This window comes from Girardinichthys multiradiatus, chromosome Y (genome assembly GCF_021462225.1).
Source record: "Girardinichthys multiradiatus isolate DD_20200921_A chromosome Y, DD_fGirMul_XY1, whole genome shotgun sequence".
Taxonomy (NCBI): domain Eukaryota; kingdom Metazoa; phylum Chordata; class Actinopteri; order Cyprinodontiformes; family Goodeidae; genus Girardinichthys; species Girardinichthys multiradiatus.
Window position 1 is genome coordinate 2,886,816 of NC_061818.1, and position 24,648 is coordinate 2,911,463.

At 40.6% G+C, this 24,648-nt stretch overlaps 1 protein-coding gene across 1 annotated transcript in view; it reads left to right on the forward strand.

Moving 5' to 3' along the window:
* The window catches only part of LOC124864778 (insulin-like growth factor 2 mRNA-binding protein 1), a 60,119-nt gene extending 36,303 nt beyond the window's left edge, over positions 1–23,816 (forward strand). Inside the window, exons 4-15 of the mRNA XM_047359682.1 lie at positions 1,837–1,888; positions 3,216–3,279; positions 5,238–5,531; positions 5,789–5,923; positions 6,040–6,162; positions 11,895–12,030; positions 12,575–12,697; positions 14,537–14,653; positions 14,883–14,957; positions 15,068–15,199; positions 15,326–15,439; positions 16,549–23,816. Coding sequence (XP_047215638.1) covers positions 1,837–1,888; positions 3,216–3,279; positions 5,238–5,531; positions 5,789–5,923; positions 6,040–6,162; positions 11,895–12,030; positions 12,575–12,697; positions 14,537–14,653; positions 14,883–14,957; positions 15,068–15,199; positions 15,326–15,439; positions 16,549–16,704 — 1,521 coding nt within the window. The 3' untranslated portion in view covers positions 16,705–23,816. The remainder of the gene's footprint in view (positions 1–1,836; positions 1,889–3,215; positions 3,280–5,237; positions 5,532–5,788; positions 5,924–6,039; positions 6,163–11,894; positions 12,031–12,574; positions 12,698–14,536; positions 14,654–14,882; positions 14,958–15,067; positions 15,200–15,325; positions 15,440–16,548) is intronic.
* The last annotated feature ends 832 nt before the right edge of the window (positions 23,817–24,648 follow it).

Consider the following 24,648-nt stretch of genomic DNA (forward strand, 5'->3'; position numbering starts at 1 on the left):
CCTCCCGGATGGCCGAGCTCCTCACCCTATCTCTAAGGGAGTGCCCGGCCACCCTACGGAGGAAGCTCATTTCAGCCGCTTGTATCCGGGATCTCGTTCTTTCGGTCATGACCCAAAGTTCATGGCCATAGGTGAGGGTAGGAACGTAGACCAACCAGTAAATTGAGAGCTTTGCTTTTCGGCTCAGCTCTCTCTTCACCACAATGGACCGGCACAGCGCCCCCATTACTGTGGCAGCCGCACCGATCCGTCTGTCGATCTCCCGCTCCATTCTTCCCTCACTTGTGAACAAGACCCCGAGATACTTAAACTCCTCCACTTGAGGCAGGAACTCCCCTCCAACCTGAAGAGGACAAGCCACCCTTTTCCGGTCGAGTACCATGGCCTCGGACTTGGAGGAGCTGATCTTCATCCCAGCCGCTTCACACTCGGCTGCGAACCGCCACAGCGCATGCTGTAGGTCTTGGCTAGAGGGGGCCAGCAGAAGCAAAAGAAGAGACGAAATCCACTGGTCCCCAAACCAGACCCCCTCCGGCCCTTGGCTGCGTCTAGAAATCCTGTCCATAAAAGTTATGAACAGGACCGGTGACAAAGGGCAGCCCTGCTGGAGTCCAACATGCACTGGGAACAGGTCCGACTTAGTGCCGGCAATGCGGACCAAACTCCTGCTCCGCTCGTACAGGGACCGGATGGCCCCTAATAAAGGCCCCCCGATTCCATACTCCTGGAGCACCCCCCACAGGGCACCACGAGGGACACAGTCGAATGCCTTCTCCAGGTCCACAAAACACATGTGAACCGGTTGGGCAAACTCCCATGAACCCTCGAGCACCCTGTAGAGGGTATAGAGCTGGTCCAGTGTTCCACGGCTGGGACGAAAACCACACTGTTCCTCCTGAAGCCGAGGTTCGACTATCGGTCGGACTCTCCTCTCCAATACCCTGGCGTAGGCCTTACCAGGGAGGCTGAGGAGTGTGATCCCCCTGTAGTTGGAACACACCCTCCGGTCCCCCTTCAACCTAAAATGTAATCAATTTAAAATCTCCATTGTATAGCAAAAAAGCAACAGAAACGCACACAAAAAATGTTATTTTTTCCCATAAAAGGATGGTGGCAAGATGGGCCTTTGTTGGTAATTAGAGTCTTAAGCATGTCAAAGATTAGCAACAAAATGTAATTTTGATTACCTTTTATGTAGAGCCACAAGCTACTATTGGACACCTTTTTAATGCCCTAAATGCTCCATTAAAATCACTCACTGTGATTACAACATATAGCATTTTATTCTGGGATGTTAGTATTTCATTTAGGAGAGAAGTTGTGATATTTACCAGTTTTACCATAGGGTGATGCATGAAATAGTTGTATTTATTTACCAGCCAGATATGTCTCTAGGTTGTTTGTTTTATTTATTTCAGAAAATAAGCAGAAAAAACGATAATTTGTTGCTAATCTTTTTATTTATAAGACTCTAATCACTATTAAGCCTATGCCCCAAATATTTATTTCATGGAAAATATTTCTCTTTTTGTGATTTGTTTTTCTTCTTCTTTGTATTAAATAAAGTTTGAAATAATTAAACAGACATTTAAAGGGTAAAATCATGGAAGTAATTGAATGTTTGGTATTTTGCAGGTAGTCTGACATCTTTTGACATGCACGGGGAATAAAACAGAAAAATATACTGATATATGATGACTTAGTTGCTGTTTTTTGAATGTGTACATTTTTCTCACAATCCTGCTCAGAAGTTGAGAATTTGAGAAGGCAGAAATGGTGAAATATATAAATTCATTGGTTCAGCTGACCTGACGATGATCTTTGTGTGTGTGTTAGGTGCTGGATGGTCTGTTGGCACAGTGTGGAACCGTTGAAAACTGTGAACAAGGTGAGTCTCCGAGCTATAACTGTTACCATCAGGTGAAGTTAGCTTTGTCCTTACTTTGTCTGTTCAAGTGTGTGTCTTTTTTGTTTTTAAATGTGTAGTTCTACTTACCTAACTATACGCTCTCTAAGAGCTCAAACTTGGCTGTTTCGTTTTGTCTGAGGATCGATTCACTTGTTAGCAAATAAATAAAAACCTAATGCACATCATTCCTCAGCCAATTCTTGTATAATTTTAGGAGAAGGCCTTTTGGCTTACAAAGGGACATATACCAACGTATTACATGTTTTTACCATTAATATAGTCTGCATAGTTTGGTTGTCATTTAGCATGTTCATTAATTATACTCTTCGGAGTAATGTGCTTTCCTCAGAGTGTCTGAATAGTCTCAAAGCAGACTCTAGATTTTGCAGTCCAGGCAAGTTTTTCTAGCAGAATTCATATGTGGTTCCTGGCTCTATGTAGATCGCTTGGTTGTCTCATGAAATGTTCCTTGTTGAAAGATCTTTCATAACCATTCCTTCATTCAGTTGAGGCTTAATGTGTTGGCTCAAAATCAATTTTAACAAAGAATGATTAATGATTTAAAGCGCTGATTGGATTTCATTTAAAAGGACTGTGATTTCTAAAAAAAAAAAAAAAAAAGCTTAATATTTTTCAGAGATTTCCGAAAGCTTAGCAATGGGTACTGGGGTACTGGCTTGAAAATTTGAACCAGCAGTAGTACTTTACTTATTTCAATTAGTCTCGGTATAAGCAGTTAAATTAAGCAATTAACAGCCTTAATATAAACCAGAGAAACACCTGAGAACAGGTTCTCTTCTGATGGCGTAGCTGAGCTCTTTACCAATCTGTTAATTTAGCCCCTTCATAGTTTACCCTGTTAGTGAAAAACTGATTGAAAACAAACCTTCACCTTTTTAATCTTTTAGTGTCTGATCTTTAGATAACTAATGATATGTGATCTTTAAAAAAACAAACATGAAAAATTAATTTGACCCAGGAAAATTACAGTATACCTCCTCTTCTCAGAGTTTTTTGTGTTCCACTTAATCCGAGCTAAACAGACCATCAGGTCAGATCTGTGAATTTCCCAGCACCACAAAGTGTAGCTGAAAAAAGCAACGTGACAACCAGCACCAGTGTACCCTTCTAACTGTATACGATTGAATCAGGGGTGGTTGACAAATACATTCTTGACAGTCATAATTAACATTGTGATTTGATGCCTAAAGCTTTGAGTGCGGGTGAACCCAGTTTACTTCTAATAACTCTGCATTATACAGCTTTCTAACTCAGCTCTGTGCCTTTTTTGTTTGCTTTGTCTCAGTCAATACAGACAGTGAGACTGCAGTGGTTAATGTTACATATGCGTCACGGGAGCATGCAAGACAGTAAGTTACTCTGGTTGTTTCTTTCTGCCATCACTTTAAATGAAGTACATGTCAACGTTTTTAATAATATTACAAAATCTGTTTAACTTGCCATAATCAGGTAATTATAAGTGCTTATATCACCACTTGACCTGTCTGTCAATGGATAAAAAGGCCTGAATAAAACAGTTTTTTTAAGGTTCCATACAGTTCTCTTTTGTGTTGTGTGTCTGCCATCTAGTGGCCATTACTATGAAACGTTTAACTTTTTTGGGGGGGGTTGAGTTTAAGTGATAAACTTACACAGGCAAATTATTATTAAAATATTAAATTCCTGCCAAGTAGAGGTTTAAATTTGCTTTATCTCGAGTTAAATGCCTCTATTCAGTCTCATAATAAGATTAGAGAATGGACTGAGTAACTCTTTGTACTGCTGTGCAGCTGAGTCTGTTAGAGTTGTCAAGTTGTAAGCCATGCCTGCAACAATATTTAAAATGTTAAAGGCAAGGACTTTTTCAGAATTTACTTACAGCTAAGGGACAATGGGTTGTGGGTGCAGCTGTTTTGAACCAGAATTACAGTTAACTAGTCCTGAGGAAAAAATGAAGGAAACATATTCTAAACGCATTCCATCCCTAGTCATTCTTTGTAAGTGAGCCATACTGTATGAGGAGTACTATTACAGAATGGTGTGGTCTCTGTATAACAGGTCAGGGCTGTACCCAGTGCAGTTTGCAGGGAACAGAGGGGTTAGAATGGGATGTTGTAGTATTCTAATAGAGACTAATACTGCAGGAAAGATTGATGGGCAGGTCCCTTTGCTTCCACAGCCTGTAGAATTATGGAAAAGTATAGAATTTGGTTACCAAAATGAAAGTTCATATACAGTAACATTTGAGGATTGAGCTTAAAAGCTGGTTCTAAAAAAACCATTTAGACCAAATCCACCAATTCTGCCAAGAAGAGTGGTTAAATATTTAATAGAATTCTACCAGGAGCTGCAACAAATATGTGGTCATAATCCAACTCGCTAAAGAACGTATAACCAAATTCTACTGTATGCACATATTTGAACCTGTATGTATAATTTTGATGTTATTTGGATTATAGAAAGTTTTTAATTTATTATACAGATTGTATATTGTATCATCATTTGATGCTGGTAAAATAATGGGTAAATAAAATCATTAAACGCCCAAACTTAATTACATTCATGCCCATGATAACAGGACTTGAACTTTGACCCCAACTGTATACAAACACAAATATTTCTGAGAATCCAAACAACACAGCTGGGAAGGGTGCTCAGAGCATCATCAGTCAGCCCTCCTACAGCTAAAAACCTAAAACAATGTAACTAATGAGGTAACTTATTACCCAGGGTCACCTGAGCCAGCTCCGACTTCAGCCTCTGCAACACAGGAGTTTAAATCTCAGAGTGGAGAGTTTCTGTTTCTCCAACCTAAACTTCAGATCAGAGGAGCTTGAGTGGTTCAAAATTCCTCCACAGTGCTGAAAAGACTCATTGCCAGTTATTCGCAACTGCTTGATTGCTAAAGATGGACCAGCCTGTTATTAGATTTAATATTTGAGTTAGTTTGATCTGAAACAGTGACGTATGACAAACATAAAAAAAAAAAAAAAAATCAATAAGGGGCAATCACTCTTTCTCACCACTATGGTATGCTTGTTTGGGATGTGATGGACTGTAGTCCTTAGGAACTTTGTATGTAGGAGAAGAAGTTTTGTTTTCTTGATTCTGCTGGGATTTAAACAAAGATTATTGTTTCTGCTATCACTTTTTATTTTATCACTGTAACATGTAGTCATTGTTGTGAATTTGTATAAAATCTGGCAAACGATTTCATAAAGGCAAACTCTGTAAAAATGTAAGATAAACTGCTGCTTTTTAAATGGATCTACAGTAAAGTAAAAGTATCACATGCATGACCCTGTGTTGATATGTTGTGTGCCATCAGAGCCATTCAAAAACTGAATGGATATCAGTTGGAGAACAACGCCCTGCGTGTTTCCTACATCCCTGATGAGACCTCTGACATGGATGGGACCCAACGGGGAACTGAAAACGGTCGTCGTCCTGGCTACGGGCCCCGCGGCGGACTCCGTGGGGGGTCTCCGAGCTCTGGAATGCCCCCTAAACCTCCACACGCTGACATCCCTGTCAGACTGCTGGTACCTACACAGTACGTCGGAGCCATTATTGGCAAAGAGGGGGCCACCATTCGCAACATCACCAAGCAGACACAGAGCAAGTGGGTGATTATGTTGTAGTGTTTGACTTTATGTGTAGGAATACATATAATGTGCTTGAATGTGACCCATAATAATCTGTAAATTGAAATGCAAAAAGAGGATTTTACAGTTTGTAGTTATTTATGTAATACCACGTTGAATTGTCAGAAAAAGATTTCCTTGATTTTTAAAAGTTTTTCTGTAACTGGAATGAAAGTTGACAGCGAAATAAAGTATTAAGGAACCTGTAGACTAAAGATAACCTGTTGCCCTGCAGGATTGATGTTCACCGCAAGGAGAATGCCGGTGCTGCTGAGAAGCCCATTAGCATCCACTCCACTCCTGAAGGCTGTTCAGCTGCCTGCCGGATGATCCTGGAGATCATGCACCAGGAGGCCAAAGATACCAAGACGTAGGTTTCAATCACAGATCCAGCATGGCAGCAGCATGAATGTAATGAGCAGAACATGACACCTGACAGTAGGCTACACGAGGCCCTGTGTGATGAGCAGTGATTTTGGTTTCCAGAGCCGATGAAGTTCCTCTCAAGATTCTGGCCCATAACAACTTTGTTGGCCGCCTCATTGGGAAGGAGGGACGCAACCTGAAAAAAGTCGAGCAGGACACAGACACCAAGATAACCATCTCACCGTAAGACCCACCACCCATATATGTTAACTATAACCAATTCAACATCTGTTCATTTTTATATTTAGTTTCAGTATTTACAGTGTCTTGCAAATGTATTTACACACCACAAACATGTTCTCATTTTGTCACATTACAACCACAAACTTCACAGTATTTTATTGGACTTTTATGTGATTGACCAAGACAAAGTAGTAGGTTTTTGTGAAGTCGAGTATAAACCCAGCTGTCTGTGTAGGCCTTAGAGGTTTGTTAGAGAACAATTAGACATAAGGTTATAAAACAATATCTCCAGCAGTTTGCCTCCAGCTGTGTAGGGGAAACACAGCAAACATGTGGAAGAAGATGGGACTAAAACTGAATGTTTTGGTCTACATGCTGCATAAGGATGGATGGAGCTAAATACACAGCTCAAAAAAATAAAGGGAACCCTCAAATAACACATCCTAGATCTGAATGAATGAAATCTTCTCATTGAATACTTTGTTCTGTACAAAGTTGAATGTGCTGACAACAAAATCACACAAAAATCATCAATGGAAATCAAATTTATTAACCAATGGAGGCCTGGATTTGGAGTCACACACAAAATTAAAGTGGAAAAACACACTAGAGGCTGATCCAACTTTGATGTAATGTCCTTAAAACAAGTCAAAATGAGGCTCAGTATTGTGTGTGGCCTCCACGTGCCTGTATGACCTCCCTTCAGGGCATGCTCCTGATAAGACAGCGGATGGTCTCCTGAGGGATCTCCTCCCAGACCTGGACTAAAGCATCCGCCAACTCCTGGACAGTCTGTGGTGCAACGTGACGTTGGTGGATGGAGCGAGACATGATGTCCCAGATGTGCTCAATCGGATTCAGGTCTGGGGAACGGGCGGGCCAGTCCATACCTTCAATGTCTTCATCTTGCAGGAACTGCTGACACACTCCAGCCACATGAGGTCTAGCATTGTCCTGCATTAGGAGGAACCCAGGGCCAACCGCACCAGCATATGGTCTCACAAGGAGTCTGAGGATCTCATCTCGGTACCTAATGGCAGTCAGGCTACCTCTGGCGAGCACATGGAGGGCCATACCGCCCTCCAAAGAAATGCCAACCCGGTCATGCTGAAGGATGTTGCAGGCAGCAGATCGCTCTCCACGGTGTCTCCAGACTCTGTCACGTCTGTCACATGTGCTCAGTGTGAACCTGCTTTCATCTGTGAAGAGCACAGGGCGCCAGTGGCGAATTTACCAATCCTGGTGTTTTCTGGTAAATGCCAAGCGTCCTGCACGGTGTTGGGCTGTGAGCAAAACCCCCATTTGTGGACGTCAGTCCCTCAAACCATCCTCATGGAGTCGGTTTTTATCCGTTTGAGCAGACACATGCACATTTGTGGCCTGCTGGAGGTCATTTTGCAGGGCTCTGGCAGTGCTCCTCCTTGCACAAAGGCGGAGGTAGCGGTCCTGCTGCTGGGTTGTTGCCCTCCTACGGCCTCCTCCACATCTCCTGGTGTACTGGCCTGTCTCCTGGTAGCGCCTCCAGGCTCTGGACACTACGCTGACAGACACAGCAAACCTTCTTGCCACAGCTCGCATTGATGTGCCATCCTGGATGAGCTGCACTACCTGAGCCACTTGTGTGGGTTGTAGAGTCCGTCTCACGCTACCACGAGTGTGAAAGCACCACCAACGTTCAAAAGAGACCAAAACATCAGCCAGAAAGCATAGGTACTGAGAAGTGGTCTGTGGTCCCCACCTGCAGAACCACTCCTTTATTGAGTGTCTTGCTAATCACCAAAGATTTCCCCCTGTTGTCTTTTCCATTTGAACAACATGTGAAATTGATTGTCAATCAGTGTTGCTTCCTAAGTGGACAGTTTGATTTCACAGAAGTTTGATTTACTTTGAGTTATATTGTGTTGTTTAAGTGTTCCCTTTATTTTTTTGAGCAGTGTACATGGTGATCCTGTATAAAACCTGCTAGAGGCTGCAAAAGACTTGATGCTGAGGTTAATCTTCCAGCAGGACAACAACCCTAAACACACAACCAGAGTTACAATGGAATGGTTTAAATCAAAGCATATTCACAAGTTAAAATAGTCCAGTTAAAGTTCAGAACTAAATCAAATTGAGAATCTGTGGCAAGACTTGAAAAACTCATTATGTTTATGCCGAAAGCTGGTAGAGACACAGCAGAAAGACCAGTGGCTGTAATTGCAGTGAAATGTGCTTCTACAAAGTATTGACTCAAACTGGCTTGATAGAAACACACGCTAATGGACCAGAAACATGCCTCGGCCCTGTGGTTGAGGACGTCGTTCAGTGGGGTGATATACAGGTCCTTCTCAAAATATTAGCATATTGTGATAAAGTTCATTATTTTCCATAATGTCATAATGAAAATTTAACATTCATATATTTTAGATTCATTGCACACTAACTGAAATATTTCAGGTCTTTTATTGTCTTAATACGGATGATTTTGGCATACAGCTCATGAAAACCCAAAATTCCTATCTCACAAAATTAGCATATCATTAAAAGGGTCTCTAAACGAGCTATGAACCTAATCATCTGAATCAACGAGTTAACTCTAAACACCTGCAAAAGATTCCTGAGGCCTTTAAAACTCCCAGCCTGGTTCATCACTCAAAACCCCAATCATGGGTAAGACTGCTGACCTGACTGCTGTCCAGAAGGCCACTATTGACACCCTCAAGCAAGAGGGAAAGACACAGAAAGACATTTCTGAACAAATAGGCTGTTCCCAGAGTGCTGTATCAAGGCACCTCAGTGGGAAGTCTGTGGGAAGGAAAAAGTGTGGCAGAAAACGCTGCACAATGAGAAGAGGTGACCGGACCCTGAGGAAGATTGTGGAGAAGGGCCGATTCCAGACCTTGGGGGACCTGCGGAAGCAGTGGACTGAGTCTGGAGTAGAAACATCCAGAGCCACCGTGTACAGGCGTGTGCAGGAAATGGGCTACAGGTGCAGCATTTCCCAGACCTGGGCTACAGAGAAGCAGCACTGGACTGTTGCTCAGTGGTCCAAAGTACTTTTTTCGGATGAAAGCAAATTCTGCATGTCATTCAGAAATTAAGGTGCCAGAGTCTGGAGGAAGACTGGGGAGAAGGAAATGCCAAAATGCCTGAAGTCCAGTGTCAAGTACCCACAGTCAGTGATGGTCTGGGGTGCCGTGTCAGCTGCTGGTGTTGGTCCACTGTGTTTTATCAAGGGCAGGGTCAATGCAGCTAGCTATCAGGAGATTTTGGAGCTCTTCATGCTTCCATCTGCTGAAAAGCTTTATGGAGATGAAGATTTCATTTTTCAGCACGACCTGGCACCTGCTCACAGTGCCAAAACCACTGGTAAATGGTTTACTGACCATGGTATCACTGTGCTCAATTGGCCTGCCAACTCTCTTGACCTGAACCCCATAGAGAATCTGTGGGATATTGTGAAGAGACTCAAGACCCAACACTCTGGATGAGCTAAAGGCCGCTATCGAAGCATCCTGGGCCTCCATAAGACCTCAGCAGTGCCACAGGCTGATTGCCTCCATGCCACGCCACATTGAAGCAGTCATTTCTGCCAAAGGATTCCTGACCAAGTATTGAGTGCATAACTGTACATGATTATTTGAAGGTTGACGTTTTTTGTATTAAAAACACTTTTCTTTTATTGGTCGGATGAAATATGCTAATTTTGTGAGATAGGAATGTTGGGTTTTCATGAGCTGTATGCCAAAATCATCCGTATTAAGATAATGAAAGACCTGAAATATTTCAGTTAGTGTGCAATGAATCTAAAATATATGAATGTTAAATTTTAATCATTACATTATGGAAAATAATGAACTTTATCACAATATGCTAATATTTTGAGAAGGACCTGTATCCGTTTTGCAGATGAATATTCCAAAGACCAAGGCCATGCTTATTGATTTCAACATCTTTAGGTGCAGGAAATCTTTAAAGATTTCTTTAAAGGGTCAGATGTTTTGATACACATAAACATCTTGATATAGTTATTGTGAAGCTGTTTATGTAAAAGGGAACAAGCACCTTTTACATCAATATAAACTATCTGACCCTGTTTTATCTGCCTTTTTTTTTATCGGTTTTAGCTTTCTGCTTAGTGTCCTGGTTCAGCAATTTTTCTGTCAAAAAAAGAACTGCTTGAACCAAATTGTGAAGCAGTCCAGTAAGCTGACAAGTGAAATGCAACTAAATTGAGAATCCTTGTACTCAAGCCACAGGTTTTTAGTGCCAAAATGTTAAAGCTAAGTGCTATAGAACCAGCTCTTTCCTGTTGCCATTAGTCTATTAACTTCAACGTAGCACAGTTTTAACATTGTTTACTCTTTTCTTTTTTTTATCTTGTCTTATCTCATTTTATCTATCCTAATGTCTGTTATTCTAATATTGTTCGTAAGGCAGAGATGTATTTATTTATCATTATTACTTAAAGGTCACTTTTAATTATGTTGTTTATACTGCATGTCTGTTTTATGTCCTGTTTTTTTGGAAAGAAAGCTGATTTGCCTCACTGTAATCAAATCTACCTACTGCAGGTCTAAATAAATGTGAATGATTTGATTGCTACAGCTTTTCTGATATTTATTTGTAAAAAAATTTTAACCATATATAATTTTTCTTTAAAAAAAAAAAAAAAAAAAAAAAAAAAAACACATGTTTGTGGTTGTAACCGGACACAGTCTGACAAGTTCTAGGGGTATGAATACCTCTCCAAGGCACTGAAAATCAATAGTTATTTATGTGTAATGTAAATATTGTGAAATGTTCCAATATCTGTATATGGCAACATAGTCTTGTGGTCGGCAATGGTCGTCAGTATAAGAAAGCTGTGAAAAAGTTTTTGTGTTGTGGGTGTGGCGTAGCGTGGCGGGCGTAGCATAGTGGTAGAGCGTGCACCCCACATACAGAGGTTCATCCTCCATGCAGCCATCCAGAGTTAAATTTCTGACATTGGGGCCTTTGCTGCATGTCTTTCTGGCCACTTGCTGTCTGATTAGTTTGAAGAAAGCCCATAAGTCTGATTTGTCATTTAATTTAACTGACAAATTAAATACAGTACAACAGCTCTCCATACATTTGTTTTAACTAAGATTTTACATTTTCCTGGCATGTTGGTTAAAAAGTTTATTGTTGAGCTTTGATTTTCTTGCTCTGCATAAATAGCAACATTTAGAAGTATTGACGTCCAGCACACTGTAGCTCCGTCATGACCTTATCTTCAGGCTTATCAGATGTTGAGATCATAACTGAACTTTTCTAACCTCATAAAAATATTTAGACCTTTCCATAATGCAATATTGGTGCATTTTCATGAGGATTTGTTTCAATAATATCAATGCTTACTGGGTTAGGGTTGGCCTATGTTAAATGGCACTTGCATAGTGCTTTATCAAGTCCTTAGAGACCCCAAAGCGCTTTACACTACAATCAGTCATTCATACACACATTCACACACTGACAGTGGTGGCACCACCATCTGACCACCATCAGCAGGCAAGTTGGTTGAAGTGTCTTGCCCAAGGACACAACGACTGAGATGGACAGAGTGGGGTTTTGTACCGGCAACCCACCAATTACAGGACAAACCCCTACCACCTGAGCCACAGCCTGTTAGTTCTTAATTATGTCAGCTAGTCTAGCAGGAAGCTGAAGTGGTTTCCAAACGAACACACAGTATGTATGAGTAACCATGATTGGTGTGATGATGTGTGCAGTCTCCAGGACCTGACCCTGTATAATCCAGAGAGAACTATCACAGTCAAAGGCTCCATTGAAGCTTGCTGTAAGGCTGAGGTCGAGATTATGAAGAAGGTCAGAGAGGCCTATGAGAATGACATTGCAGCGATGAATGTAAGTGCACACACATGCTCATCAGTGCTATTATCTCCAGTAACATTGTCCTTAATAATAGTTCACATAGAATGTGTCTGTTCTGCCTTTTCAAACAATTATTGTGTAAACATGCTGCAGCACAGATGCAGTGAGATGGTCTGAAAAGCCCTAAATATTCAACTAATTTAAACTGTCTGTTTGTAAAAAGTGAAATGGTCAAAGCAGAAGAATTACTTTGAAGAACTATGATGCATCTGCCATCTGAACATTTAAACACTGTGAAAAAAGGAGATAAGAAGCAGAACCAGAAATGAAAGGGATAAAAAACATTTATGATATGGATTTAATTCAAAACAGACGATATATATGTGAAATATGAATTTGTATTATGTGGACTTGCCTATGTTACAGTACCTGCAGTGCAATTGTCTGCAAAGGATATTTTATAAAGATCAATGAACATCTACAACACTTGGTTTGGAGACGAATAGTGTATATAAAGGGTTGTTAGGGCAACCAAATAAAATTTACCTTGTAAATCTCCCTGTGATATCCTCTACAGCAACAAACTCACCTTATCCCCGGACTCAATCTGGGTGCTCTGGGTCTCTTTCCTCCTTCATCCAACATGCCCCCCCCATCACCTGGAAACGCAGCTGGAGGGGCCCCCTATGGCTCCTTTGGGGTAAGAGCAGCCTCACTGGGAGATACTAAACTGGTACAACACTGGCGTATGAGTGCAAACACTGTAAAATGTTATGCCAATCTCAAGACAGGCAGACAGTACTAACAGTGCAACAGGCCTATGAAGCACATACATAGGGTCAGGAAAAATCAGCCATGTTTTCAAACAACTGAATATATGACCATATACAGGTCCTTCTCAAAATATTAGCATATTGTGATAAAGTTCATTATTTTCCATAATGTCATGATGAAAATTTAACATTCATATATTTTAGATTCATTGCACACTAACTGAAATATTTCAGGTCTTTTATTGTCTTAATACGGATGATTTTGGCATACAGCTCATGAAAACTCAAAATTCCTATCTCACAAAATTAGCAGATCATTAAAAGGGTCTCTAAACGAGCTATGAACCTAATCATCTGAATCAACGAGTTAACTCTAAACACCTGCAAAAGATTCCTGAGGCCTTTAAAACTCCCAGCCTGGTTCATCACTCAAAACCCCAATCATGGGTAAGACTGCCGACCTGACTGCTGTCCAGAAGGCCACTATTGACACCCTCAAGCAAGAGGGTAAGACACAGAAAGACATTTCTGAACGAATAGGCTGTTCCCAGAGTGCTGTATCAAGGCACCTCAGTGGGAAGTCTGTGGGAAGGAAAAAGTGTGGCAGAAAACGCTGCACAACGAGAAGAGGTGACCGGACCCTGAGGAAGATTGTGGAGAAGGGCCGATTCCAGACCTTGGGGGACCTGCGGAAGCAGTGGACTGAGTCTGGAGTAGAAACATCCAGAGCCACGGTGCACAGGCGTGTGCAGGAAATGGGCTACAGGTGCCGCATTCCCCAGGTCAAGCCACTTTTGAACCAGAAACAGCGGCAGAAGCGCCTGACCTGGGCTACAGAGAAGCAGCACTGGACTGTTGCTCAGTGGTCCAAAGTACTTTTTTTGGATGAAAGCAAATTCTGCATGTCATTCGGAAATCAAGGTGCCAGAGTCTGGAGGAAGACTGGGGAGAAGGAAATGCCAGAAGTCCAGTGTCAAGTACCCACAGTCAGTGATGGTCTGGGGTGCCGTGTCAGCTGCTGGTGTTGGTCCACTGTGTTTTATCAAGGGCAGGGTCAATGCAGCTAGCTATCGGGAGATTGTGGAGCACTTCATGCTTCCATCTGCTGAAAAGCTTTATGGAGATGAAGATTTCATTTTTCAGCACGACCTGGCACCTGCTCACAGTGCCAAAACCACTGGTAAATGGTTTACTGACCATGGTATCAGTGTGCTCAATTGGCCTGCCAACTCTCCTGACCTGAACCCCACAGAGAATCTGTGGGATATTGTGAAGAGAACGTTGAGAGACTCAAGACCCAACACTCTGGATGAGCTAAAGGCCGCTATCGAAGCATCCTGGGCCTCCATAAGACCTCAGCAGTGCCACAGGCTGATTGCCTCCATGCCACGCCGCATTGAAGCAGTCATTTCTGCCAAAGGATTCCTGACCAAGTATTGAGTGCATAACTGTACATGATTATTTGAAGGTTGACGTTTTTTGTATTAAAAACACTTTTCTTTTATTGGTCGGATGAAATATGCTAATTTTGTGAGATAGGAATTTTGGGTTTTCATGAGCTGTATGCCAAAATCATCCGTATTAAGACAATAAAAGACCTGAAATATTTCAGTTAGTGTGCAATGAATCTAAAATATGTGAATGTTAAATTTTCATCATGACATTATGGGAAATAATGAACTTTATCACAATATGCTAATATTTTGAGAAGGACCTGTATAACAATAACTGTTCAATGTAATGAAATAATGTTTGTGTGTGCTCAGGCCCCAGAGCAGGAGACTGTTCATGTTTACATCCCAGCACAAGCGGTGGGGGCTATTATTGGCAAGAAAGGACAGCACATCAAACAGTTGAGCCGCTTTGCCGGAGCCTCAATTAAGGTTTGTAAAACATGGAGGTGCTTATGTATCAGGGTTAAACAACATCGATCTGTTCCGCAAATAAAAACTTTTCCCAAAATTAAAATTGTTATATATTTTAGGTTTTAAGATAAAATTGTCACATCTAGTTTTCAGCCAACAGAACAAGGATTTTCTGGTCCTTTGTTTATTTAAACTACTGCGGCAAACACCTTGATAGCCAGTAATATGTTCCTTTGTTGTTCTCTAGATCGCACCAGCTGAAACTCCAGACTCTAAAATGAGGATGGTGATTGTGACGGGACCACCAGAAGCTCAGTTCAAGGTGAACATTGACTGCTGATTAACTACATAGGATTGTGCAGAACTTCAAGCTGCTGGAATTGTCTGCAGCTGTCTGCACTATTGATCTCCTTTTCCTTCTCTTACCTATAGGCTCAGGGCAGAATCTATGGCAAGCTGAAAGAAGAGAATTTTTTTGGACCAAAAGAGGAAGTCAAACTGGAGACCCACATTAAAATGGCTGCTGCTGCTGCAGGAAGGGTCATCGGCAAGGGAGGAAAGACGGTAAGCAATAGAAATTACGTTTCATGCTAATCTGAGTTGTTGCTCTGCCATCAAACAAATTAAAATTTAAACAGAGATGGTAAATCTGTTGCTTATTCCTAAAGTAACTTAGAGTTGTGTGTCCAGGTGAATGAGCTGCAGAACCTGACAGCAGCTGAGGTAGTGGTCCCAAGAGAGCAGACACCTGATGAAAACGATCAAGTCATCGTCAAGATTAATGGACATTTCTACGCCAGCCAGGTACATTTTTGATGCTTTTGTTAAGATTAGAGTTGGACACACTGTTTGTGGCTGTAGGGTAGCTAACATGTTGGGCAACGGATCACGTTTTATGTTAACTTTTCACACTTGGTCATGTTACAATGACAAGCTTTCTTGTATCTTAATGGTCTTTTATATAATTGACTAAAACAAAGCCGTCCATAACTGTGAAGTGAAAGGAAAATTATACATGAAATATATTTTCTAAATATAAATCTGAAAAGAATGGTGTCAGTTTGTGTTTAGCTCCTTTTAACTTAGTATCCTGTAAACAGAGTCCACCTGTGTGAGTATAAATGCTGCTATTTTGAGTTTTGTCAGAGAAGATTGGTGAAAAAACATCAATAAGACCAAGGAAGGCGCTCTGCACATGGCATAGCTGTAGAGTGCTATGAGTGAATCATATACAGAGGCTTCAGTCCTCGGTGCAGCTGTCCTGGGTTCAAGTCCTGACCCTGGAGACCTGTGCTGCATGGCTTCCCCCTCTTCCCACCCCACTTCCTTTTATATTTCTTTGGAAGAAACAAAAAAAAGGCCACCGGTGCTGCAAAAAGAAATCTTAAAAAAAAAAAATAAGACCAAGGAACACTGGAGACAGTTTCAGAAGAAAGTTCCCCCCCTACTCCAATAGAAAATAGAAATGCCAGACCAGGTGTATTATGTCTTCATACCCCTTAGATTTGTCACTGACCTGTCTGTTGTGTAGCTTGGTGTGTTTACTGATGCTCTCAGATTACCCTCTGAGGCCTTCACAGAACTCTGCATTTATACTGAAATTGAATTACACACAGGTGAACTCTGATTACTCCTTAGTTGACTTCTTGAAGGCAAGTGGTTGCACACTTTTCAGATGTTTATTTGCAAAACATTTTGAAAACCATGTATCCTATCCCTTCTACCACTTTTTGTTGGTTTATTAAAGGAAATTCCAATGAAATCTGTCGAAGTTTGTGGTTTTCACATGACAAATGGAAAAAAACTAAATAAATTTTCCCAGGACCTCACTAAGGATTATTGTTTGTCACAAACAAATCTTTATGGATTCCCCTCAGTTTTTTTTTGTTTGTTGTTCTCCCTTTCTCTTCCAGCTGGCTCAAAGGAAGATTCGAGATATCCTGACGCAGGTCAAAATGTCCCAAAAAGGTGAGGTGGGTAGGAGCTCTAGCCCTCACCCTCAAGGTTTCACCGAGATGGGCAGCCCTACACAGGGTCCGACTCAGGATCACCAGCCGCGCAGGAAGTGAGGGTCATTTCACATGCTGTGTGGATCCCACCCACATGACAGAAGTGTGCAGACGGACAGACGAACAGATACAGAAGAGTAATACATGGACCCAGCAATAGACAGGGAGAGATATTAGAAAGGGTGGAAGTATGCCTGACAGCCACTGAGAAAGATCTGCAGAGAGAAAATCAAAAAATTAATTCAATTAGAACATGAAATGAATAAAAAGCGGATTTAGATAAAAATTAACTTGAAAACAAAGACCCAGTGCCAGGCCAGACAAGAGACTGAGTGTGGATGAGAGGATGAAGAAACGGGGGGATGTAGAGGATGAGTGAAGGCATCTTTCTGGTGTGCCATCATATGGCTGCAGAAAGCTCCATGCTTGCTGCAGCTTCTCGCACACACTTTGGGCAGGTTTCAGTGGCAGATGAACGTTATTCTCCATGTAATGATGGAGCGTTGGTGTGGTTTCTGAAACCTGTCTGAGGTCATGCAGGAAAGAAAGTCTTAGCTACACTTATCTGTGTGCAGACACACTGGAAGCAGCCGGTCAGTCATGCTTTGTTCCTGCTCTACAGACCTCTCCTATCATCTGCAGCCAGTCTTATATTTTAAGGGCGTTTTTTTTTAAATAGAGATATATGTATAGAAATGTTTTATTCAGAGCTATTATTAATAAGAATGCAGTGAGGCAGAGCTGAAAGAGGGAGTTGGGAAGCTGCTGCAGAGGCACAGGGGGTGAGTTCTGGGGTCACCCATCCTGTACCTCCAAGCCGGTGGGGTTTTTATGGAGGGGTCCGTAGATGCTAACACTGCTCTTTATACAGCTCTCTGAAAAGCAGCGGGAGCTGAAACAAAAAGGAAGAAAATATGAGGTTGTAAATATAAATCTTCATGTTATTGTTACCAATGCTGTGTCTGAACACATTTTTTAATAAAAAAAAGGAGGAGTTGCCATTACATTTCCCTTCCCCCTGTTTAGGATGTGTAGCATACTGTAGCCTACAGTAAGACAAGGGATGAGGGAGTACTTGGCACGCTCTTCCATTATTCGCTGGTGGAAGGACACAGCAAGAGACAGTAAGGAGGCGAAGTCGCAGCTGGTCCTGCAGTTCTAATGCAGTGACTCAGCTCACATGATGATATTAAAGAACCAAGTTTACAGCAACCAGCAGCCATGCTTGCTGGCCAGCGACCCGCACCTTCAACAACATATTTTATATATATTATATATATATGATATGTGAGTTAGCCCGGCCCCCATCTGAATGTACTGTAACCTGTGAGTCAGGTGCGAGGTTTTGAAGCGCCTGTAAGTCCTACAATGACAGACAGACAAGGTGTGTCTGAGACCTTCTGCTCATTGCATTCCTCCAGTGCTGGGAAGCCGAGCCCTGTCTGAAACAGGCTGGCTTTCCAGTTGGGGTTCAGGCCCATTGCTGCACTGAAGTGGTCTCCACATGTACATACTGGTTACACAGTTTGTAGAGCTCATGGGAATGTGAGACTTGCCTTGACAGCACTGGAAACAAAAAGCAAAGTCTTCTGAAGCGCCCCACCCTGATCTCAGTAGTTTAAATCTGACCTGAGTGAAAGCAGCTTCCTGGTTTTCTCTCCCAAATCTGCCAAAGGCCTGTGGGCAGAGCCTCCAGATCCTGCCTATGTATGATAACGAGGGGCAGGAGTATGGATGGTTTCATCAAGATTAGAACAGATCAGAGAAGAAATGAAAAAGAAAAAACTACCTCAGGGTAAAATTACCTCAGTATTCCTAACTTTTTTTCGCTTGCTGGTGTTTTATATAAATAGAAAAAAGAGCTAATAGTCCTGAATATTTTTTATTTTTTTAAGAAAAAAGTTTTTTTTAAGTATAGTCTTGTTGCTTTGGTTATTTTTTCTGTTTTTTTTTGTTTTTTTTGGTGAGGGTGGATGGTGAATGAATTCAGGATGACAAGGAGCCTGTTATCTTTTTAGGCAGAGAGAGAGATAAAATGCTGGTACAGTACAGAACACTGAGCTAGTATGCTTTTTTGGTGGAAAAACATGTAATCTGTCTACCTGAAGTGTGATTGGAGCAGCCACTGTGGAAAACTGGCCAATAGGGAGCAGTGTTACCTCAAGAGGAGGGTTCTGACAGGCTCAAGGATGACCAAACACACCAATCTGAGGGTCTTTAGTTGACCATTATGGATGGATTTATTCCTCCAGTCAGCCTCCACCTCTGACCAGTTGAGTTTCTGCCTTTTCCCTTCTGTCAGTGTGCCTGCCTTGAACCCTGAAGGACCCTCCTCTGGTGCCTTATTGTAATGATATCATCTGGAACTGCTAAAAAGGAGCTATGTTTCTTCCTCAGCAGTTTAAGAACTTCATCTTACAATCAGCTGTATAATTGTGGTTCATCTAGAGCCTAACTGTACATGTGACAGATGGCTTAGAGCTGCTCACATTGCAGGCAGCTCTGATGTCTCTAAATGTGAATATTTATTACCTGTGCACTGACCATGATGCTCCCTGTTGGCTACATGGGCGTGTATGTAAAAGCAGGCATGTGCAAGTTTGTGTTCCGAATAATTTTTTTTGGTCAGGGAATGTTGTTGGGTAAAAAAAAAGCAGAAAAAAGTAGGATGAGAACCTATGGTCCCTCCATGCATGTGTGCAAACCCATGAAGGATGGAGAGAATTAAAAACCTTCTGAAAAAATGGGAGCAAAACGGCAGGAAAACGTCTGTAAAATAGCTTAAACCTGTTCAGTGATCATTATTCTTTTGTATTTTTGGAGAAAAATTCTGAAAAAAGGAATAGAAATAGCAACAGAGAACAGAAAGATTACGCTAGTCATCTAGTCACAATGACTAGCGTAATCTTTCTGGGTTCTGACAAGCTAAGCATCAAACAGGGAAAAGCCTATTCTTTCGTGTCTATGCTTCTATTTTTGCCCAGAGGCCTGAACCTCACAGCTCAGCGTGGTTGTCCTGTGTTGTTTTTACCTCTTTCAAAACCATAGAACTCTGTTCACAGCCACCAAGACACATTAGTTAGGATTTATTATTCAGCCTACAGGTTTTTTTTCATGATTGGTTAGATTAGATGTAGTTTTTATTTGAGTTTTATTTTGACAATACAGCAAGCTATTTGGACATAACATCTGGGACGTAGTGTTGCACTAATTGATTAAATATGCTGACAAGAACAAACTAACAAAAAGACTAAGAACACCGAACTCATGTTGCAAAAGAAAAAAAGATTAAAAGCAAAGGAGAGGAGAGCTGGAATGATGGGAGGAGCGGGAGGAAGCAGGGGTGGTCGTCCTAACACCCCTCCCTCTTACTTCCACTGAACACTTTCAGTATTTTGCCTCTTTATTGTATTCTTGGAAAAATAATATTTGATTTCCTTGAGTTTACAAATAATATTTTACTTTTGGAGTGGGCAGGATGTCTGGGTCCCTTGCCCTCTCTTGCGCTGGTCTCCATTGTGTTTCTTTTGCTCACTTCTGTTAAAGACCTGTTGATTTTCCTATTTAGTCCACTTTTTAAGAAAAGAAATCAATGTTTAAAATTCCTTGATTGGAAAATCTTAAAATAGTTTTACTTCTATATACATACACACATCTATGAACAAGACAGCTACTAAGTATGATGAAGTACTAACTAACATGTAAGTCACTACAGGACGGGAACTGTGCCAAACACACGGTAGGGGCTCTGTCCAAAATGCAGAGAAGCCAAACTGAGAGTATCTGCAGATAACCTCAGAGATATTTCTGAAGGGAGTGTTATTTCTGTGAAACTGCAGTGTCTCATCTTGGAACTTAACTCATCTTCTTTGTCTTTTTTATGTACAATAGAGAAAACACCTGTTAGGATCAGCTGAAACACAGACACACATTGTGCTACCTACAGCTTCTGCTTTGTAGGTCAGGATGTTGTGAGAAGGACTGTCTTAGAATTTGCTCTCAGCAGTTTAAAACCTAGTTTGGAACATCTCTGGGCTTAATCCAGGTTGAGTAATCTATTGATATATAAAATCAACAGTTTTAGTAGTGTGATACCACCGTTGGAAATACGTCAATATTAATTTCACACGCCAACATTAAAGATGTAGACAATTTTGCTGTACTAAACTCTTTTCGATATTGGTTGAATCCTCATTTTAGCTTATTGTGCATGTTTTGCCCATATCCTACTAAAGTACTTTATATTACTGCTGATCATTTCTGTAGTGTAAAACCTGGCTTAACTTTCTATACTACCCTCTAAAATATCCAGTCTACTGATTTCATGTATGAACAACAGCAGCTCCAATATTTACTCTTTTAAACCTGGAAGCATGTGCTAGTTCACTATATCTCAAACACCTAAGAATCTGGTAAATACCTTTCTAAGTATCACCAAACTGCCAGATATTTTAAAACAGTATTACAACAGAAGAGGAGAAAGAAAATCCTCCTTGTTGGCACTGTTGCATTCATTGACAGATGCAGCATAGTTATGGATCCTGTTAAGTTTAACGAAAAGGTTCTTAAAAGCTGGAATTCTTAGTGGGAAGTCAGAGATTTCTTACCATCCCCAACCTCACAAATATTATGGTTGCCTTGCATCTAAAATGTAATGTTAGCTGCACTATGTTGGATGTTAGATGATTAATTCTATTTCATTAAATCTTTAATACACAGTAAAATGCAAGCTTTTTAAGTGAACATATTGCTACAGTGCCTGTACAAACTCCAGTGAAACTATTTGCTTCTATTGCTAATGACAGTTAGCCTGGTCACTTAGCATATCACTTATCACTTAGCAGACCCAACCAGTTTCTAGGGACTGCATCATGGTTAGTTCAGTCCCAGATCTTCACATATTTGCATGTTTTACAATGTGGATGCTCTGACACAGACAGCAATAGCTTAGATTGAATGAGAGATTTCAGTTGGTAGATGTTTTTCTGTATGCAAGCCAGTCAAAATGGCGACTCACTCTAAGCCCAGTTGTTTGCACTGCCAGCAGTGGTGCAGCCAAAACCAGGAGAATGACTAAAACTGGCCATCAGAAATAACAAAGCATGCAGGAAGCCTCCAAGGTCATGGCTTTATCCTGGCAGAGCTTACAAGCTTGTCGTTAACTGACTCTGGTTTGGGGATATTTATGTGCATGGTATTTTATAGCGCTGTAGCTGCATCAGAACTCCTGAATACCAGGCTACTCCCTGCTGTGCTTGAACATAGGACCCAGGCCCAAGGAGTTATGTAAATGCAGGTTAAAACACTCCAAACACTCTTCAGAGTGATTATTTGCGTCAAGTTACAAATTCAAAAATCCATCTAATAGCCATTTAACCACAACAATGTAATGACAGCACATTGTTATAAACATTAAGTTAATGACATGGTCAGCATTAATTATGAAGTATTTAATAAATTGGCAAAATAGAAAACAAAACAACAAAAAAAGTTATCAAAAAACAAAAACAGATAAAAAAAAATCTTGTTCCCTTAAGTGTAGAACCTTGGAAAGTCAGACTTGGAAACTTCTGGTTTGTTGCAGTGAGTAAAGGCTGCACCTTAAAGAGCTAAGCTGCAGCATGAACATCTATCCTGACAGAATTCAGAGGAACTGACAAACTCCAATGTGGTATAATGTCCCAACACCAATCCCTCAGTGGAAATGGGACTCAGTTAAAAATGACAAAGACAACACAGTGGAGGGACACTGAAACCTGGAAACAGCAAAACGTGATCCTCTCAACATAACTAGCAATGCTACCTCAAAAAATAATCAACCTCGGCTGGAAGTTTGTAAGTTTTCTGTAGGTGAAAATAGACGGGAGCGAGCATTCAGACAGCTGGACACATGCAAACAGAGACGAGGACACAGTATTTTGTTATAGCACAATTACATCTTTCACTCTGATTTTACTCAGTTTTTGACATTTTACATCTGCATCTAGAGTTAAAACTGAAATAGTAAGTTAAAAAGAGACATGCACAAAAAAATCCACAATGTGCACATTTTGGTGCAGGGTAGTGTGTGACAGGGGCGACAGCTGCAAGGTTTTGGAGAACCTGATTGGACTAGTGTTTACCAATTACAGCTACGTGCTAATTTTTCTTGTTTATATTACATAGGCCGACTGCTCAAGGCTGACTGAAATCATTAATCTAACATATGTTGGATTTTACATGAGAACTGCTAAAATTAGCCCCAGTCGTCCTCCAGCCCCGCCCCCTGCTCCACATGTCCCCTCTCTGTGATTCATCTCCGGAATGGTACCGGAACCCATGTAATTATTTTTGTTAATCTACCTCTTCAGGAAAAAAGTAGGTAAGTTCTGTTTGAAAAAGTGATTTAAAAATAACACCCATTGAAAAGAATGAAGATGGAAATGTTTTGAAAGAAATATAGTTATATAAATAACATGTTAGTGGCATCTCCATATACTGTAGTGAATAGTCTATTAAAGGTAAAGAAACTTATACTTCTTCCAAAGATAACTTTATTTACATTCTCCATTCTTAGTTGATTTGGAAGGAAATTTATGATGGGATATTAAACACAAAAACAGCTTATTTCTTATCTTCACCAACCCAACATATGTTAGATTTCTTTTTCCAGTTTGCATTTATTTTTTTAATTCAATGAACTTTCTTGTTTGTAACTTGAAAATATTTTTCATGTTTTGTTTCATTTTGGTTGACTCCTATTTTTCTCTCCTTTTTCTGACATCAGATTGTAACTTATGTTTGGGTGCATTTAGTATTTTCTTTCTCTGTGAAAAGTTTTAGCGCCCTGCAAGGACCTTTTTCACCAACTATTATGTATTTTCATTTTTAATGATTCATTTCAAACAAGCAAAAGGACCTGTTTTCTAAGCTGACTGTTGATGCTGGTGAAAGGAGGGAGATCCTGTTTCACTATTGATTTGTGTTGGGTTCATGTACACTGATCAATATTAGATTTGACCTCTAAAAATAAATTAAAGGATTCATTTATATACTTTTTTTCATAGGAACCTTTGGTATATGGACTTTCACCCTCTGCCTACCTGGTTTCTTTATTTCTCATCAACACTTGTTTTAATTCCATCTAAACAGAGCATAGATATGAATGTGTTATTAAAAGATGAGATAACAGACTTGTTTGCTTTTTGTGTGTTTGTTTGCACAGATCAAATTGACATCAGTAAATTCAAGTGTTGAAGGTTTGGTCTGGAGCAGTCTTGCATTCTTCTCCACTACAGCTTGAGTTCATTCTAATGAACTTCTATTTATTAAAGCAACTATAAGGTCCTTTGATGTACAGAAGAGATTATGATCTATACTAACCATAAAAAGATCAAAACGTTTAAACCTACACCACTGTGCTTGGCAACTAGATACATTGATTGGTTAGTTTGCTCCATGCGTTACTTTGTTCTTGTGTGTCTTCTATCTAGCATGTTATCTAACATGTTAGTGTTTTGGTCTCTGACAGATCTATCCTAGCAACGAATTATTTGGGTCCTTCAGTCTTAAAGATTGCAATTGTCTTAATCTTCATTTGTGAATAAGCTGCCTGTACTTCTGCTCAGTTATTTTGGCATTGTCTGATTTTGGGACCATTTTTTATTAAGTTTCCAATAAACAGAACCTGCATGTTTTTGGATTTTGGATGCAAAATGAAGTATCTGGAGAAAAGTCCCTCATGTGTAGGAGAACATACAAACTCCACACAGAGGAGCTAAAAACCTGTAGCATGATGCCTGTCTCACCAAATACTAGGGTTTTGCAAATCACACATGCTGGTCCTGATCATTGTTTTATGAATTAACCAGCAACCCAAAGAAAATTGTTTAAATGAATAATTTTTGGTCAATGGAAGTAGACTTGTGATGGGTTTAAAAGGAAGTTTCAATAGACTTCTTGTGCAGAAACCTACATGTAAAGCTTGATGTAAGATTTAAAGTTGCATACAAATGACCATCCTAG